This window comes from Odontesthes bonariensis, chromosome 23 (genome assembly GCF_027942865.1).
Source record: "Odontesthes bonariensis isolate fOdoBon6 chromosome 23, fOdoBon6.hap1, whole genome shotgun sequence".
In the NCBI taxonomy this organism is placed as follows: Eukaryota; Metazoa; Chordata; class Actinopteri; order Atheriniformes; family Atherinopsidae; genus Odontesthes; species Odontesthes bonariensis.
Window position 1 is genome coordinate 946,493 of NC_134528.1, and position 20,928 is coordinate 967,420.

The 20,928-nt window shown below is 43.3% G+C and overlaps 1 protein-coding gene across 2 annotated transcripts; it reads left to right on the forward strand.

The window, feature by feature from the left end:
• The first annotated feature begins 215 nt into the window (after positions 1–215).
• LOC142374606 (uncharacterized) lies at positions 216–20,928 on the forward strand. Of its 2 annotated transcripts, XM_075458367.1 has the most exons (4): positions 216–344; positions 419–516; positions 5,073–5,295; positions 16,901–20,928. In XM_075458367.1, the coding sequence occupies exons 3-4, from the start codon at positions 5,148–5,150 to the stop codon at positions 18,397–18,399; spliced, it is 1,647 nt and encodes a 548-aa protein (XP_075314482.1). In that variant the 5' UTR covers positions 216–344; positions 419–516; positions 5,073–5,147; the 3' UTR covers positions 18,400–20,928. The 2 variants fall into 2 exon arrangements, with proteins under 2 accessions (XP_075314482.1, XP_075314483.1); XM_075458368.1 differs by lacking the exon at positions 419–516.

Sequence of the window (20,928 nt, forward strand, 5' to 3'; positions counted from 1 at the left end):
CGGAAGCGCCGAAGAGGCCGGAAGCGAGAGATCTTTTTTTTTTTTATCCTTATGCTCCCCTTGGCTGGCTTTTTTGACGTTATGTACACATTTATATGTCGCTATTCTGCTTTGTTGCAAATAAAGTTCTTAAAAAAAAAATAATAATAGAAATAAAAGATCTCTCGCTTCCGGCCTCTTCGGCGCTTCCGCTTCCGGCTCGGTGTGCCCGCCTCTCACCTCGGAGTACAGCGTGCTGTTTGTGCTCATTCCTCAGCGTTTAATCCAACTCAAACAGAACTCATTTGTAGATCCGGCGCTTTCGTATTGGTCCCGGCGATATATTGGCGTGTTCCAGAGCACAGGTGAGTCATGGTGAACCTTCGTTGCTAACTGTTTGTAGCCAGGTGCTAAGCCCCTTTCCGCTCCTCCCCCTCAGTCTGCTGGTGTGTGGTGGCTGTCTTCACCCTTCTCCCTCTTTGGACAGGACGCACATTAACCGGACAGGGAACCGGAGTTCATGGACACTAAAGCTAAGTAAGGAGAGCCCAGAGGAATCAGTATCAAGCTCATTCACTGTATCATTTTGGAGAAATTCAGACTCAAAGTTCATTATTTTGAAGTGAAAAGGGCATTATTTGCAATATTTACTCTACTGTAAAATCCCTTTGATCCATAATTTCTGACAAAGGCGTGTACACTTGAACTCAGGACCATCCTGACTGTTTAGTAACTCAGCCTCAAAGTTCACATTTTTAGTTTGTAAAGGGAGATTATTTATTTTAATATCGGTTTTGTTTACTTGTTCAAAATAAGAATGAAGCTGAACAAATCAAGAGGATTACACTCCAAACAGAGGGAAAACTAAACAACTCAGCTGAAAACATCATGACAAACCCTCAGCTCCACATTTGGGAAACAAATAACATCATTCACTAGTAAAATGTGGACGTGTGACTATAAACTGTAGATATAGTCTGAAATCATTGTTGAAGTTGTTTATTCATTGTTCACAAATCACACAATTCCATTCACTACTCTCTGCCTGGTGAAATGTTTCCATGTCGATGCACTCAACATGGAGCCACCTGCAACAGGTGTCACACTGAATCTGTAACAGGTGTCACACTGAATCTGTAACAGGTGTCACACTGAATCTGCAACAGGTGTCGCACTGAATCTGTAAGAGGTGTCACACTGAATCTGTATCATGTGTCACACTGAATCTGTAACAGGTGTCACACTGAATCTGCAACAGGTGTCCCACTGAATCTGTAACAGGTGTCACACTGAATCTGTAACAGGTGTCACACTGAATCTGCAACAGGTGTCGCACTGAATCTGTAAGAGGTGTCACACTGAATCTGTATCATGTGTCACACTGAATCTGTAACAGGTGTCACACTGAATCTGCAACAGGTGTCCCACTGAATCTGTAACAGGTGTCACACTGAATCTGCAACAGGTGTCACACTGAATCTGTAACAGGTGTCACACTGAATCTGCAACAGGTGTCACACTGAATCTGTAACAGGTGTCACACTGAATCTGTAAGAGGTGTCACACTGAATCTGTATCATGTGTCACACTGAATCTGTAACAGGTGTCACACTGAATCTGCAACAGGTGTCGCACTGAATCTGTAACAGGTGTCGCACTGAATCTGTAACAGGTGTCGCACTGAATCTGTAACAGGTGTCCCACTGAATCTGTAACAGGTGTCACACTGAATCTGTATCATGTGTCACACTGAATCTGTAACAGGTGTCACACTGAATCTGTAACAGGTGTCCCACTGAATCTGTAACAGGTGTCACACTGAATCTGTAACAGGTGTCCCACTGAATCTGTAACAGGTGTCCCACTGAATCTGTAACAGGTGTCGCACTGAATCTGCAACAGGTGTCGCACTGAATCTGCAACAGGTGTCACACTGAATCTGCAACAGGTGTCACACTGAATCTGCAACAGGTGTCGCACTGAATCTGCAACAGGTGTCCCACTGAATCTGTAACAGGTGTCGCACTGAATCTGCAACAGGTGTCGCACTGAATCTGCAACAGGTGTCACACTGAATCTGTATCATGTGTCACACTGAATCTGTAACAGGTGTCACACTGAATCTGTAACAGGTGTCCCACTGAATCTGTAACAGGTGTCACACTGAATCTGCAACAGGTGTCACACTGAATCTGCAACAGGTGTCGCACTGAATCTGTAACAGGTGTCCCACTGAATCTGTAACAGGTGTCGCACTGAATCTGTAACAGGTGTCGCACTGAATCTGTAACAGGTGTCCCACTGAATCTGTAACAGGTGTCACACTGAATCTGTAACAGGTGTCACACTGAATCTGTAACAGGTGTCACACTGAATCTGTAACAGGGCAAAGGCCAGAAATGTTTTGGCTTTCTTCATGGAAATCACTAAGTAATTATGTTCTACAACCTTTTGATGACCATCTTCATTTGATTATTCTCCAGATCAAAATGTTGTGATTGTTGAAATCTCAATCTAATGCACACTTTCTTTTTGGAATTCTTGACAGGAAAACATGCACATCCCTATGGCTGAGGAGTGAACCTCAGACTGTCCCAGCACAGATGACTGGCTGTCATTTCTCATCCTTTTAGGCTCTTGCTTGCTGTCATCCACTTTAAAACAAGGCATGCAAAATGCGCGGAGAAAACCTTTTAAACAACTTACCCAGTTTGTTAAGTCGGGCCCTTTAAGTGGCGGTTTGACTGCTGAGGACATGGCACAGCTGGTCTCTGTGTTAATCACAAACAGAAAGTAGAAAATATTAGATTTACCACGACTGTCACTACGAACAATTGTTCTTATAATAAATAAAATAATGATTTACTTGTTTAAGCGTATAGATAATAGGTTTACAAAGTGTTTTTTTTAATAGAAAAAATTCACTAAGCGAGTCAATCAGTCAAAGTTTCTGTCATGACTTTGAATTTCGCATTCTTCAGAAATAGAACAAAGTTATTTTAGAAGAATCAAAAGAATTAAACTGCAGTGACTGTGTTTGATATGGAATCAGTTTTTGCACACCTGGCTGATGTAATGCGCATAATTCATTTTTCACTTCAAAATCATGAACTTTGAGGCTGAGTTTCTCCAAAATGATCCAGTGAATGTGTTTGATACTGAGTGAGTGAACAGTCAGGATGGTCCTGAGTTCAAGTGTATCAACCTTTGTCAGAAATTATGGATCAAAGGGATTTTACAGTCGAGTAAAATATTTGCACGCTCCGTGTCATGGACGTCCTGCATTTACCATAAATTCTGTAATAGGGGCGCACTTTAAATCAGGGAAAGATGAACGTCTGCTCACTTGACCGCAGTGCTTTTTAGCCACGGCTGCTTTGTTACCTCTGCTTCGGTGTTATGCAGAAAAGTGCATCCCCTGCTGGTCCCCTGCTTTAAAAAGAGAATGCAATTATATAACTACATTATCATTTGTTCACCTGATTGAATTAACAGATGCGGATTTCAATAAATTCAAAAATTGTCTTTAAAATGAAAAATAATCAAATTTCATAGTTTTAGGTTCATTTTTAGATTCTTTCATCTGGGCTTTACTGAGTAAAGATTGATATTCATAGAAAATGTCTCCAGCCGTCTCACTATAAAAGTGTTAGTCACGGCCCTCACTTTGGAATATTTGCACAGTAATATAATAATAGGTGAAAGAGATGCTATAAAATGTGCAATTGTCAGATTATCATAAGTGTACATGTGTTATTAATCCACATGAAAAAAAGATGAAGGAATGAAAAAGCATTGTCAGCAGAATATTCTCACTGTAACTTTCTTGGATAAATGGAATAATCCACACCTGAATTACCCCGCCAGTGAGGATGCTTTTCTGGGTATAACACCGGTCTGTTGCTGCTTTGGGGGCTTGATTCGGGGTCCTGTCGGCCGTCTCTGGTCGACTGGCTTTCTGCTGCTGAGCCCGTTTCCTGTCACTTCTGCGGGTGTGAGATCCCCGTTCAGGATTTTCTTTGTGTGCATATCAGGTTTTTCCTGTGTGAGTGGGGGGCTCATCTTCCTGTTCGGAGACACTTTTCCTTGTCTGCCCCTCCTCCAGCCGGCAAGCCTCATCCTGTTCCCCCTTTTTCAGTCGGGCTCCCTTATCTTTTTATAGTTTTCTGCCAAACCTGGTGCTTATTTTAAACAACAACATTTTGTATGTGATCATTGAACTTTGTCTCCTGCCCTCCCTGAGTGTCCTTTTGGAAGAGCTGATAATCGACTTTTAGTTCGGGTCCTTTGGCCCTAACCCAGGGTGGCGTTGTTGGTGAAAAGAAAAAGATCTTCTGATACATAACCCAGTAATAACCCTCCTGTCGCCACATCCGGAAATGATTCACCTTTATCTTCTTGGGCTGCGCCTTCCCCGTACAGAAGTTGGACTCACCGAGTGTAATGGAAAAGTTACTAGTGACATGAACCGGCCAACCACTGTCCACCTTATGTTCTTGGGATGTGATAAACAACGTGTTTGCGTTGTTTTTAGACGTGTATGTAATGTAACATCTGACAAGCAGAGAAGCTTCATCTGTCCCTGTTATTCAGTCCAGTTCTAACCAGTAATGCTATCTGAAAGGCTTGGACCATTCAGGGACATGCATTGTGTAGTATGAGCAGAGTGGTGATTTATTTATTTATAATTTCTTATTTATTTTACATGTATTTATGTCTTACCCACGAACATAACCTGTATGAAGAAATGTGTTCCTGAGCCTGAAGAATCCGACATTGTCGCCTGTAAATTTTCCAGACTCATCAAGACAGAAAAGATATTTTTGAAAAATCCATTGATAGAAAAACTCGGCTTAGTTTATGTTCAGATAGTGTTTAACAAACATAACGTTTCTGGTTGATGTATTTTTCTTTCAGAGTTGATGTTCACTGTTGTGTCTCCATGTGTGTGATGCATCATATGTATAACTGTGGTTATTCTTTACACAGATTAACATCTGAATATCACCGCAGAAGACACAGAAATGAATTTAGAAAGTTGTTTTAATGGATAATTGGCTGAATGGTGGACTTTTGTGTATTTACTGTTTCAGACAGCTGTGCCAGAAGCAGCAGAAGATCCAACGTGTACGTCCTAAAATCTGAAAGAACATCAGTTGTAATCAGTGATGGTGAAGAGGAGAATCTCAGGTGCAGCAGGGATGCCTGGAAGGAGGAGCCTCCACCCAGAGGACCCCAGAGGACTCAGTGTGGTGCCCCCCGTACCTGCAGCATCCACATCAGAACTGGAGCAGACACAAGACAGCAGAGATCTCAGTAAGTGGGGAAATGAACCTGCAACTAAACACCACGGTGCATGTGCAAGGTTTTCACTGCAGAGTAGTGTTGTTCCCACACCAACATTTTGACTTCGATACGATACCTGCCATAAATACCTCGATACTGAACCCATACCACGGCAACAATCTAAAGAAGAATCTGGGAAAGAGATGAATAATGGGGTTAGATGCGGACATATGAGGAGTCCAGGTTTGGAAGAATTAAAATGGATAGTTTGTTTTCTTCACTAATTCCTTTATAAAATCAGGGGAAAGGGTAGGGGGTCAAAGTTCTCTGGTGGCGTTTCTGTGTGGCTGCTCGCAGGTGTCGCACATCAGCCCTTAATGAGCCTCAGCTGCCTCCGTGGCTCCTCTGTCCATGGTGCTGAAGGTAACAAATTATTAACACTCAAACCGCAACAAACTCCGGGCCGATGGCCGATTCCCACGTTCATCACTCCACTTCCAGATGATAACGCAGCTGAATGGGTCTTCTTAGAATAAGGTTAAAAGGTAAACGAGTAGAACATGATCTTACTTTTCCATCACGGAAACACTTCCTCCACATGTGACGTGGCAACCTTTCATCATGAACAAGAACTAAATCTCCAGCCTTGAATGAAGTTGATTTCAGCCTTTTGGTACAGCGAGCGGAACGCAACTCCATCAGATATTCCGTTTTCCATCTGTTCCAAAACTCACCCACCAGTTTGTCCAATCAGGAAATGAGCTGGGGTGAGTGGTGATGGATCCTGAGAGTCGGTGTGCAAATAGGTAATCAGCCTTGAATTGATCACTGCTTCCACTTCTGTTAACAAAGTTTGTATCTCCTCGTACGTCAGACAGGCCCTCCCAAGGACGTTCCCACATCCCACCCCACCATGCAGCTCTTTCTACCATGTGATTTTTCCTTCCAGAAAAGAAGTTTTTCATGTTTTCTCCTTTCATCACATTCCACAATTCCTTTTAAATCCTGTTCTGCTCGCTTAAAAGTTTCAGCATTGTCAGAATAGATAGTAGTACAGATTCCTCTATATATCTAATAAATCTACGAAAAGACAGCAAAAACGCATCTGTGGATAAGTCGGAGACTAGCTCCAGATGGACTGCTCGTGTAACTCCACATATAAACAGAGCGACATACGTTTCCTGTCTGTCTGGCTTAACCCATTGAGGCCTAAGACGCCTGGAAAAGAATGCCTGTAAAACCTACGGGCGATTTCAGAAAGACCCCCTAAAACCTGAAGTTTTTCTGGAAATTCAGCAATTGTGTCAACGCCTACTAAATGATTGATTTCTCAGCCTCTGTAACAGATAGAAACAAAATTCAAAAAGTATTTGAGAGCTTACACCTGTGGCTTTCTTTGGAAATTTAGTTTATTTACATACACCTTCACGAAAATAGAAAATGTAAAAAGTAAAGTGCAGGAACAGCGCTATTTTCAATTAGAAAACAGTAATAAAATTTAATTTTATATTTAAATTATTTATTTATCTATTTATTTTATCGCCAGTAATCGCTTCGTACTGGCAGCACAAGGAGCCCATACACATTCCAGTAAACATTTCCATCCCCGGCACAGTTACGTGTGACCACCTTGCCATCTTTGCTCGAGCTGGAGTCTGAAGTACCTGCTCACTGTATCTATTCGTCTCGGAAACGAGATGCGCCCAAAGCTCCTCAGTAAAAATGTGATTAAATGTCTGCAACGGTGTGGCATCTGCAGGTAAATCCACTTTCTCCCCTGGTGTGCGGTTGAAATCTCTCCGTCCATTACGGTGGTAATTGTCAGTCTTCCACTCGCATTCAAACCCTTCAAAATCATCCTCGTCGTTATCGTCATCTTCAAACATATGTGCTCGCCATAAATCTCGATCAGTTGGGTCAGCACGTTCATCAGCATCATCAAAGCCAAGAAACTCCTCACAATCGCTACCGTCTGAAATGTCTTCCCACTGAAAGTCCTCCATGCTTGTTCGATGTAACTTAACTTCAAAACAATGACACGAGGAACATGACGACACTCTCACGTGTCTATTATAATGCATTTCATTGGTGCAGAGGTCAATAATTGGTGCAAAACAACCTTATACAGGAAAAAAGACGTGTACGCTTTCCCGGCCTTAAAGGGTTAACAAGTAAGGGAGCAGCAAAATCTACACCCACCACTTCAAATGGCTGAGCTTCTGTAATACGATCACGTGGTAACGGTGCAAAAGCTTGTCGGCCAGCCTTAACCTTACTTTTTACGACATGTCAAACATTTTTCCCCAAATTTTCTTTGTGATCTGTCCGCCTCTTACAAGCCAGTGCCTTTCTCTGGCTTGGGTCAAGGTGTCCTGTCGACCAGAGTGCATGATGTCATTGTGGGACCCTATTATTAATAACTTATTAATCATTTTTTATCCATGGATGTTTTTGGCCATAAGCCCAAGTTGCCCTTTGCAGTCGTCCTCCAACTCGCATCAAAGTTTCCTCCTTTGATGTTCTGTCCAATTCCCTCTTTGTTTGTCTCATTTCCTTGGGGAAACATTTGATTTGTGTCAGCCTGGTGCAGTATTTTTCTGCTGCTTCAGTCTCCTGGGCGCAGAGCTCTCCTCGCTGTTTTTCTGTGTTGTGCAAAGTGTGCACAAATCTCCTTGCCCAGTTACTCTAAGCAACTTATTTAAACTGCTGTAATTTCCCAGCTTTAGAACGGGCTCAGTGACAGAACAAACATCCTCTCCATCTTCTGTTGTCTGATTTTTGAGCGATACGCTCACCAGTCAGTAGAGGCGTGTTTGTTTCCTCCGCAGATGTCACGTCGGCTGTGCGTAACCAACTCAGACCGTTCCACCACAGTGTGTCAACTGCAAGTGTCTCTGATTTAAGTTCCCCGAGTTCCATGATCGGCAGGATTTTCTTTTCCCTCGCAGTGTCTCCAGATCCGCTACTCTGTTAGCCAGGAACGGCTTCCATTGCCTTGCTGTGCTTTTAATCCAATAATCATCGAGTCAGTCCAGAAATGACATTTAACATTGCTCAGATTCAAAATGTTACTCAAATAATTACCAAGTCTGGCGCCGATGAGGGCTCCCAGCAGCTCCAGTCGGGGCAGAGTTACTCGTTTCTATGGAGACACTTTAGTTTTGGCAGAGATTAAACTTACAGTGCACGTTCCATCCGACTTAGTCGTGCGTAAATACGCAACGGCACAGTAGGCTCGTTCACTAGCGTCACAAAACACGTGAATTTCTTGCATTTCTTGGGCGTTTTTGTTCTGATTTAACTGTTTATCATAACGTCTGTTAACTGACACTTTACTCACATCTTGCAGTTCCTCGCACCATTCCTTATTTCTCTGGCCTTTACGAGACAGGCCTCAACTCTGACAATGTTTAAATCCAGGCTGAAAACAGTTCTATTTAGCTGTGCATATGACACCTGAAAGTATTTTATCTGCACTCTTCACTTTTAAATTAATTAATTAATGATTATTTTTAATGGGTTTTTTAATTACTTTTAATTACTTTTAATTTTTATTATTATCTTTTATTTCTTTTTAATGATTTTATTGCCTTCTTGTGATTTTATGTAGCTGTGAAGCACTTTGAATTGCCTTGTGTATGAATTGTGCTCTATAAGTAAAATTGCCTCGCCTATGCACAGCTTTTCCGCTGCGTCACTGTTGTCAGCTCCACTTATAAAATCATCCACATAAAGACATTCTCTTACTGTCTGTACGACTAAGGGATTCTTTTCTTCATGCTGTCTCAGATGGTGTCGTACAGTAGCTGCCAACAGAAAAGGACTCGATGACACTCCAAACGGGTGTTTTTACCTTTATCTCCCTTTGCAACATCGGCTTGTCATCTGTCCGGAGGAATCGCAGTGCGTCTCTGTCCCTTTCGTCGAGAGAGATTTGCAGAAAGGCTGACTTAATATCTGCCGTTACAGCTACTGGATATTGTCTGAATTTAATCAGGATGATCAAAAGGTCAGGATTTAAATTAGGACCTGTAAGCAGACACTCATTTAATGAGCAACTAAATTTCTCATAAGAGGACGCATCGAATACAACTCTTAACTTTGTCGTAGCTCTGTCTTCCTTTATGACTGGATGATGTGTTAAATAATACACTGGGTCGTTTGTCACATTATCATTGACCATTTCCACTACATCTTCTTTTAAATAGTTTTGAATAACCGCATCATATTTATCAAAAAGAGTTGGATTCATTTTAAGACTTCTCATCATTTTTCAAATCTTTTCAGAACTGTTTCATCCGTCAGACATGCAGTAATTCAACGTCATCAGCTTCGGTGACAATATTCAGTGTGGTGACCTCTCCTTGCACAAGCCATCCAAACACACTTTCCAGCGCAACTAGCCCGTCTTCCAGTTCTTCCATTTTGCCAGTGACCATTCTCCAGTACTGGTCTCCTCCAATTAGGACTCCCAGTTCTTCTGACTCCATTCCTCTCACGTGAACATCCGCCAGAGGCATTCCTTTTGACTCCAAATCATTTCTTATGGTTTCACTTGCCATTTTAATAATGGAAGAGCTCACCTTGGGGGTCTCCAGGAGCTGAACTTCGATGTTCTGATTATTTCTGATGTTCCTTAAGTCTTTGGGGTGTTTTGGAGCCAAATACAAAAACATTCAGGATTTCTTCACCTATTACTGGCAGGTTAAGTGCTCTGGATACGTCTTCTCGACCAAAACTACGTGAGCTACCTCCATCTAAAAGACATGTGGCCACCTGACTTTGAGTGGGCGCGTCGATCCAAACGGTAGCTGTTTGGAGTAAAACTGTACCACTCGTAGAACTACTGGGAGCTGCACTTGCTATCACTGCATCTACTGAAAGATTTCGGGCACCTTGCTGTGTGCTTCCTTGTCTCTCTGTGTGTGTTTTTTGGTGATAGGCTAATTGAGGACAGACTACTCTGTGGGGTCTTCGTCCACATTCTTCAGGTGATTCCCTGCGTCTTACGATTACAACAGCAGTTACAATAACAGCTTATTCATATGTGCATTTATGAGATCTTTATGCCCAAATCGGCTGATAAGCATTTTCTTTTGCATTGTCATCATTTTCGTCTGATAAAGAAAGTCCCATAACTATTAGCTGCCGTGCCATATAAGAACGATTTCAAATGTGTAAATTTATCAGACTTGGTTAGACTTGCATTATTGTCAACAGCTGTCTCAAACTGGCTCCAAAAACTTTGCCATTTACTGACATCTCCGGAAAACTTCTCAATGACCAATTTTGGCAACTTGACTGCTTGTCTTCTCACCTCATTGTTTGAGTGTTGGGAAGTCACTGAAGCTGCGTTCTCACTGTCCTCCACATGTCTCAGGATGCGTTTTATCCTGGTCTTTCTTGACGTGATTCAATCCATGAATTCAAGGGCTGAATTAACCTCATTTTCCAAATCATCCACCGCTGTATCCGATTCAACGTCACGGTCATTTTCCAGTAAAGCTGCTTCTCTCGCCACCAGTTGTTTCAAGTATTCTTCCAACACATCTGTGCTGGGATTTTCTTTTCCAACATCTCGATCGATCTTGTCCAAGAGTCGTGTCGTAGCGGCCCGCACCGCTCCCCTTACTGTCTTTAGTCTTTGCAGGTTCGACATTGCTGCTTTGTCCTGTTATCCACGTCTTCGGCACCAAATGTTAGATCCGGACATGAGGAGTCGAGGTTTGGAAGAATGAAACTGGATAGTTTATTTTCTTCACAAATTCCTATATAAAATCAGGGAGAAGGGAGTAAAAGTTCTCTGGTGGCATTTCTGTCCATGGTGCTGAAGGTAACAAATTATTAAGCTTTGTTGCACATTTTGCCCTTTAACGCATGTGTCATGAGAGGACGCTGGCGTGAATGTCGCCGCTTCTCATGCCCAGCTTTTCCACTCTTTACTATCCACTTGACACTTTCCGCGAGTCTAATCTGTCATTTTCGCATACTTCTTGAGTACGACTTTAATTGCTCTGCGCAACCAGTGGTGATCAAGCATTACCAACGTTACCTGGATGAATTCAGTTGGCTACTACGGAACAAACTCGAATCTTACCATTGGACTGGCTACCCTGGCACCACCGGCGGCAGATCCTAGTTTCTCTGACCAACATCGCTGTGGCTTTCTGGGCCTTCCATCGACGTCGCTGTATCCAGGTGGGACTCCCACTCGGTATTGCCCTGCAGTGCAACTAGTGGCTTAGCGCCTAGCCAAGCTAGGTGCGCACCCGGCATGGCTCTCAGATACTCCGCAACAGAACTGATGAATCTCTGCTCCTCCACCCTGCCGAGCTGCCTAGATGTCTTAAAGTCTCTCCACATCCTGCGTCGTCCCAGATATGTCCACAGAGCCTCCCGACATAAGTTTGTGCATATGAATACAACTCCGACTGTCTCTACAGTCCGATGCCATACTTCCTTGTCGCGACGTCATCAAAACAAACGTCACGCAGAGCTTGGCAACCTGCGTCCCCTGGCTTGTGCTCTCATACCTGGTCCCTCTGATTTGTCCACCATAAAGACGACAAACTTTATGCTCCTTAATACTCGCTCATTAAACAACAAGGCAGAATTAATCCATGACATAATCACTGACAGAAATCTCCGATTCATGTGTCATGTTAAGGATTTTTTCTCTCTCAATCTGGCCACTCCCCCAGGCTATGTATACATCCAAAAGCCTCGCTCCGTGGGCCGTGGTGGTGGGCTGGCTGTCATTTACAACTCAGACATTATGGTCAAAGAACTCCCCATAAACTCCAGCACCTTCGAATGCGTGCACTTTGTGATGACAGGGGCTGCACAGCTACAGGTTGTACTTGTGTACCGCCCTCCCAAGGCCAACAGTGGGTTTCTCTCTGAGTTACTCACCACTGTCTGCCCCATGTCCCCATCCACCATCATTTTGGGTGATTTTAATATTCATGTGGACTCACATAGCTGCCCTTTTGCAACAGAGTTCTTATCCATCCTTGAGTGTTTAAACATCACACAGCATGTACATGGTCCCACACATGTTAAAGGCCACACTTTGGACTTAGTGTGCTCTACTGGCATAATTCCCCTCAATCTCCAGTGCCTGGACCTAGCTGTCTCAGATCACCATGCCATCCTCTTTTCTGTACCTGAGCCTCCACCCAGACTGCTTGTGAATCGAACAATCACGTTCAGAAATATCAAGCGCGTATCCACACCTGCACTGTCGAGCATGTTGGCACTACATCTTGCCTCCCACCCCTCCAGCCACACTGTGGATGCCCTAACCGAGCACTACAACACAGCTCTCTCTCGCAGTCTGGATGCTGTAGCCCCCCTGAAGACTCGGTCCGTCACTTTCAGCCAGCCTGCACCTTGGTTCACTCCTGAGCTCCGCCTCCTGAAGGCAGCTGGGCGTCGGCTTGAGAGACTGTACAAAAAATCTGGACTAGTTGTACATCAAGAGGCTTACAAAGACCATGTGGGGAACTACAAAGAGGCTCTCTCCAGGGCAAAAACTCTGTATTACTCCACTCTCATCAGTAAACACCAGAATCAACCAAAGCAGCTTTTCTCCACTGTAAACCGCCTCCTCCGCCCTCCAGATCCACCCCAACCATCGGACGCCGCTGAACTCTGCGGCAAGTTCCAAACTTTCTTTCAGCAGACAGTGGACGACATTCACCTGCAGCTCCGTCAGACAGGCGCTCCATGTCCTCCTGCCTTTCACCTGAAGGACTGCAACTCAACCTCTTCTGCCCAGCCACATCAGTGCTCCCTCTCCTCATTTTCACCACTCAGTAACAACCAGGTCATGGACTTTGTGTCAAAAGCTAAAACCACCTCTAGCAAACTGGACCCCATGCCCACGGCACTGGTAAAGGCCTGCCTACCCACGCTTTGCCCTACCATGACTGACATCATTAATACCTCCCTTACATCTGGGGTGGTGCCCTCCAGTTTTAAAACGGCTGTGGTCATTCCCACCCTCAAAAAACCCAGCCTGGACCCTGACCCTGGAAATTACCGCCCTATCTCCAACCTACCCTTCCTCAGCAAGATTCTGGAAAGAGCAGTGGCTGCCCAACTACAAGACCACATGTCCCACCATTAACTCTATAAACCCCTCCAATCTGGCTTTCGACCTCACCACAGCACAGAGACGGCGCTCATTAAGATCATGAACGACCTCCTCATAGCTGCAGACAACGGCCTCATCAGCCTTCTCATCCTCCTAGACCTGTCTGCAGCTTTTGACACAGTCTCCCACACCATCCTGCTGCACCGTCTCCATGATCACTTAGGCCTCTCTGACTCCGCCCTCTCCTGGTTTCACTCCTACCTCTCCACTAGGACGCAATACATCGCTATCAAGGACTCCAACTCGACCCCAGCTCCAGTCAACCATGGCGTGCCCCAAGGCTCAGTGCTTGGCCCCCTGCTGTTCACCATCTATATGCTGCCTCTCGGCCAGATCATCTGCCAACATGGGCTCAGTTTTCATTGCTATGCTGACGACACCCAGCTCTATATTAGCACTACACCATCTGCCCATCTCCCTCCCCTATCACTAGTTCACTGTTTGAGAGACATTAAGACTTGGATGGCCACCAACCTACTCAAACTGAACAACAAGACAGAGCTCATGGTGGTGGCCTCTCCATCTCAGTCCAAGGAAGTTGGGGATGTCCTACTGAATGTTGATGGCTGTACCATCAGGCCCTCCCAAGAAGTACGCAACTTGGGTGTTATCCTGGACTGTAACCTCTCACTCCAAGCTCATATCAGTAGCACCACCAAATCCACCTTCTTCCATCTCAAAAACATCTGCAGACTCCGGCCCTCACTGTCAGACCCAGTTGCAGAGACTCTGATCCATGCCTTCATCACCTCCCGTCTGGACTACTGTAATGGTGTCCTCTATGGTCTTCCAAACAAAGCACTGGACAGACTACAGCGTGTCCAAAACTCGGCTGCCAGGATCCTCACCACCACAAAGCGGTGGCAACACATTACCCCCACACTCAAACACCTTCACTGGCTCCCAGTGAAGTCACGCATCACCTACAAACTCCTACTCCTCACATACAAATCCCTCCACACTCTTGCTCCCCAGTACCTCTCCGATCTCATCCAGCAACACTCCCAACCAAGGTCCCTGAGGTCCTCTGGCAAGGACCTGCTCGTCACTCCCCGCTGCAGACTACGGACCTTTGGAGACCGAGCCTTCTGTGTTGCTGCCCCCACCCTTTGTAACAGTCTACCTCTCCATATCCGCCAAGCTCCCACACTGGAAACGTTCAAAAAGCACATCAAATCCCACTTATTCACTGAGGCCTATGGTCCTTAATCACCTTGGCCCCATCCCCATTTCTACCCCCTCCCCTCTTCTTTCCTCTATTCCCTAGCCCCATCTCCTTTTTGTAAAGCGACCTTGGGTTACTTGAAAGGCGCTATATAAAACCAAGTCATTATTATTATTATTATTATTATTATTATTATTATTATTATTATTATTAATAATAATAATAATAACACTCAAACCGCAACACATACAGCACATTTTCTTTGCAATCAATAACTGATCGACACATTTGGGGCAGTGTGGGGTTTGAGGTCGTGCGCGAGGACACTGAAAGATCAATCCTGCCAGTCTCCAAGTTGGAGGACAGACTTTCTACCTGCTAGACATATACAATCACTAATTAATAGGGCTGGGACTTTAGCGCGTTAATTTCGATTAATTAACTACACACATATTAGCGCGTTAAAAAAATTAACGCATTTTAATCGCACACTATTTTTTATTTTTTTATTTTTTTATTTTATTTTTTTTTTAAATACAGACGGATGGACGCAAGTCAAGTAAGACTGAATGCACCCACTCAGAAATTTACTGATGATGAGGGCTGACGAGGGGCTCGTTGTGTAGCCAATATTTCATGCGGCATTAAATTTCATCTGGGCGGAATGAAAGAAAGATATGTCTGGAGAGAGCTTTTGTGTGTGCGCGAGTACTTCCGGTGAAAACTTCCGGTGATTTGACAGCTAGCTCGTCAGGTTAGGGCCAGTGGCCGTAAACAAAGGTTATAGCCGAGAAGAAAGATGATAATATAACGTAGCTAAAAAGACTAGGTTTCTTCAGTAGCCTAATGCTTACCAATTTAGCAAGCCTAGCAGCCTCGTTGCTAATGCTAGCCGCCGTAACGTTACCAACCATACCCGACGTCAAGGAGTTGGCTGAGCAGGTTATGGAAGGGCTGGCAGAGTTAACTTCATAATGGGTGAGTGCAGGTTTCATTCACTTGTTTTCATTCTTTCACAGGATTGATTCACTTCATTCGTTTATCCGATTGCTGGCCGCCGAGCCATTATGTGTCTCGGACATGTAGCAGCTAGCGTGGAAGCTAACGGGGGCCCAACGCAGCTTAACATCCAAGATTCTATATACTGTGTTTTCATGCATGCTACATTCAGATTTCAAACAGGGATATGTTCTGTTTGTTGAAATATTGTTGAAAATGTTAATTTTCTAAAGGATAAAGTATATGCGATTAAAATGCGATTAATTTCGATTAATTAATTTCAAAGCCTGTAGTTAACGCAATTAAAAATTTTAATCGAGTCACAGCCCTAAGCCCTATTCGGACGGGACTAGTTCAATGGGGGGACGTATGGTAATGTTGGTTAACCAGACGACGCCAGGGAGAAGAAATGACCAATTCGGACGGGACAAGAAATCCCTGTAATATTCATCTAACATGGGAGGAGTTTTCTTGAATATAAAGCATTCTGCTCCAAAATTATTGTATACAAACGCAGAAGACTTTTTTGTTTGTTTACCTGAATGATAAGTATTACTAAAACATATTGTACAGTATAACAGAACAGAAGATTTATTCATTTTTGACCTTAATGTAAAGTACTGTTCACCAAAAGTTTTGCTCAGGATACTTATTTTACCTGAATGTAAAGTATAGTTTAAAAAAAGGATTGCACAACGAAACTTAAGTGTCATTTTCTATTTTACACCTAATTGTTTCTCTCTTTAAAAGGATGTGACGATATATTCCGTACTTATTACCGAAGGTCGCATTCGCACGGGATTAGTATTACCTATTGTAGATACTCCGGACCGTTTCACAGGAGGTAGAATTCTCGGCAAAGTTTACCGACATACTCCGCTATCTTTACTGACATGGCGCGTTCGGACGGGACTAGATTTCCCGGTTATTATTACTTTACCCCAGGTCCCCCCATTAAACTAGTCCCGTCCGAATAGGGCTTTTCTAATTAACTTAATATGCACATTATTGGAGTGTGAGTGGAAAGAAAAGCCATACAAGTACAGGGAGAACATTTAGACTCCGCAAAGAGAATCCCTGTCTAAGGGTCAAGCAGTTACACCGTCTTGTTCCCTTCAACATAAACATCAGAAACCGTCTTTTCATAAGTCTCAGTTGTATAAATTTTGTATATTTAATTTAAAATTTTTTGCTTGTTTTGTTGAAACAGACCAGCAACATTTTGAATAATACTCAAGCTGTTGAGGAGCAGGATGAATGCATTTAAACTAAGTTGTGTGTTGTAATATAATGTATATTTGTGTTTCCTGCAGATGTTCAGCAGCTGTTGGTGATTAAAGAGGAGGCTCCCTGGAGCTCCGGTGTGGACCAGCAGGACCCAGCACTCGTCCAAATTAAGGAGGAAGAGGAGGCTCCCTGGAGCTCCGGTGTGGACCAGCAGGACCCAGCACTCGTCCAAATTAAGGAGGAAGAGGAGGACCCCTGGACCAATCAGGAGGAAGAGCAGCTTCATGGGCAGGAAGAGACTGATATCACCAGGCTCTCGCTCACTGATGTTACTGTAAAGAGTGAAGATGAAGAGAAACCTCAGCCCTCACAGTTTCATAAAATCGAGACTCCGACCAGCTCAGCTGAACAGGTGAAAACAGAAACTGATGAAGAGGAATATGAAGGACCAGAACCAGCCAGAAACCCAGATCCACACGGTCATTTACAACCAAATATTGATGACAAGGTGTCAGACTCTTCTGAGACTGAAGTCAGTGATGATGATTATTGGCAGAAATCTGGACCTGAAACAGAGGACAGTTACAAACATTCGGGACAGATGATGGTACTTGAGTCGAGTGTAAAACATGATGTCGTTTCTGACGCTGCCAAAATATCCTTCAGCTCCTCCGACAGTGGAGAAAAGTTTGTTAAGAAGACACGCACAAGAGTCCACACAGGAGCGTTTTGTTGCACTGTTTGTGATAAAAGATATAGTAGAAAAGGAACTCTTTTAGCACACATGACTGTTCACACAGGAGAGAAGCCATTTTGCTGTGATGTTTGTGGGAAAAGATTTTGTGAGCGAGGAAGTTTTTCAAGTCACATGAAAGTCCACACTGGAGAGAAGCCATTTAGCTGTGATGTTTGTGGGAAAAGATTTCGTCAACTGGGAAATCTTTCAAGACACATGACTGTTCACACAGGAGAGAAGCCATTTAGCTGTGATGTTTGTGGGAAAAGATTTCGTCAGCTGGGAAATCTTTCAAGACACATGACTGTTCACACAGGAGAGAAGCCATTTAGCTGTGATGTTTGTGGGATAAGATTTCGTGAGCGAGGAAATCTTTCACAACACATGACTGTTCACACAGGAGAGAAGCCATTTAGCTGTGATGTTTGTGGGAAAAGATTTAGTCTGCGAAGAAATCTTTCAAGACACATGACTGTTCACACAGGAGAGAAGCCATTTAGCTGTGATGTTTGTGGGAAAAGATTTTGTGAGCGAGGAAGATTTTCAAGTCACATGAAAGTCCACACTGGAGAGAAGCCATTTAGCTGTGATGTTTGTGGGAAAAGATTTAGTCTGCAAGGAACTCTTTCAAGACACATGACTGTTCACTCAGGAGAGAAGCCATTTAGCTGTGATGTTTGTGGAAAGAGATTTCGTGACCGAGGGAATCTTTCAAGGCACATGACTGTTCACACAGGAGAGAAGCCATTTAGCTGTGAGGTGTGTAGTAAAACATTTAATCAAAAAGCTATTTTTCAGCAACACATGAGGGTCCACACTGGGGAAAAACCATTTGGCTGTGATATTTGAGGAAAAAAATTTAGCCGAAAGGTGGATATGATCCTGGACTAAAGAATCTGACTGGAAGGTGTATATCTTAATGAGCAATGGAGTCTAAAGCGCGTTTTCTCCTACTGTGGCTGGCCTTCTGCCTTTCCTCTGGTCTCTGGTCACAAAATCAGCCGGCTTGGACTCAATGTAGCAGGGAGTTACTTCTGCAGTGGAGCGACCCCCTGTCAGTTCCTCCTCTGGATCTAATCTTTCCAAGCCTGGATTCCTTTACTGATCATAGGGAAGGCGATCAGAAAGACTTTAATGCTCCGCTACGAAAAACTAGGAAGCGGGGCAGACATGGCGGGTCACTCCAACGCCTGCGGAGACCATCGCTCTCTCACATTCCTCTACCGTCCATCATCCTTGCTGACGCACAGTCTCTCCGTAATAAACTTGATGAACTCCAAGCCCAAGTTCGATTTTAACATTAATTCAGAAATGCATGTTTACTGGCGTTTACTGAAACTTGGCTTTCGGATAGAGTCTCAAACGCGGAAATGTTCATTGATGGATTTGGTGAGCCGGTTTGATAAAACTGACTGGGACATGTTCAAGGATTCATGCAGTGATATTGATGAGCTGACTGACGTTATTAGTAGCTATGTGGCTTTTTGTGAAGACTGTGTGATTCCAAAAAAGTCAGTAAAAATATTTCCTAATAGCAAACCCTAGTTGTCAAAATCTTTGAAAAACCTGTTAAACAAAAAGAGGAAGGCATTCCGAGATGGTGACCTTTTTATAGAGGTGAACCTGCTTAAAAGGGAGATTAAGAATGAAATAAAAAGGGCAAAATTATATAACAAGGAGAAGCTGGAAAGAGAACTTGCCAACAACAGATTGGGCCCTGTTTGGAACGGTTTAAAAACAATTGTTGGTTCAGTGATCAAGTGCAACAAAAAGGTGGCTCTTCCTGGTTTTAATTCAGATAACCGATTGGCACATGAGTTCAACAAGTTTTACCTCAGGTTTGACTGCCTTGATCTTAGCAATGAGATTTTAAATCTGAAAAACAAACTTTTCTGTTCTGGTCATACTCCTTTTCATGTTGTCTCTGTGGCCAAATCTATTAAATATTCTAAAGTTTGTAAAAGCCCGGGTCCTGATAATATAAGTGGTCGGCTGCTCTCCTCCTGTGCGGAACAGTTGGCTCACATTTTTTTATGATTTCTTTCAGCTGTTATTTAACCAACAGAAGGTGCTGGAAGCAGTCCATAGTGACACCTGTGGCTAAGACCAGCCTCCCTGAAGCTTTTAATGATTTTAGACCTGTGGCACTGACTTTCCTTGTCATGAAATCTTTTGAAAAATTGATAAAGAAAGATCTTATTAAGACTGAACACCTACTGGACCCTTTACAGTTTGCCTACAGGGCCGGTCGTGGAGTTGAGGATGCTACTGCCACCTTATTAAACTGGGTTTTTAAACATCTTGAAGGTAACAAAAACCATGCTAAGCTGCTGTTTGTGGATTTTTCATCTGCTTTTAACACAATCCAGCCCCACATTCTGATCCATAAGCTTCTTAACATTTTTCATTTAGATTGTAATACCGTGGGCTGGATTCTTGACTTTTTAACATCCAGAACACAGAGAGTGAGGGTGAATGGATGCATGTCGGGAGAGATGACATTATCCACTGGGTCTCCCCAAGGCCGCGTCCTCTCCTCTATATTTTCTACACCGACGATTGCTGCAGTCGGCAAGAGAATAGATTAATTTTTCAAATTTGCTGATGATTCGGTAATAAGTCTTTTACATGATGACGAATATGCCCATGGTCCTGTGGTCAATGAATTTGAAGTCTGGTGCGACAATGCTTTTCTCCAGTTAAATGTACAGAAAACTAAGGACCTGTGCATTGATTTCAGAGAAAAGCCCCATAACACCAATCAAAAAACAGTAATCAAAGGTCAGACAGAAGATATCGTCGAAAATTCCAAATATCTTGGGACTATTCTGGATAATTATTTAAATTTCAACTGCCATTCAAAGGGCCAGCAACGACTGTATCGTCTGAGAAAACTACCACATCCAATTCCACCGGTCAAACCGCTGACGGGCCCTCTCCTGCGAAACAGGTGAAAATAGACCTAAAAGCGACGGGTGTTTTGAAAGAGAGACTTTTTCATTTGATTCAGTTCTATATGATGGAATATGCAGAAAGAATAGTATTGGGCTGAAAGGTCTATTGCTTTATAGCGTACTTAGGTCGTGCATCATGTTTTTGAAAAGTAAGTAAGTAAAGTAATTATTAACGACATCCCATTGCACATCAGACGGGCCCCTTCACTGCACATTTTTAAAACTCGTCTTAAAACCCATTTTTATTCCCTGACTTTTAACCCAGCATGAGACTCTGTTTCTGTTATTGTTTTATTGTTTTAATATTGTTGTTGTTTTTGCATTGTTCTTGTGTTTTATGCCTTGTATTTTGTGTTGTACAGCACTTTGTTTCAGCCACGGCTGTGTTAAAAGGCTGTATAAATAAACTTTTCCAAACTCTGAA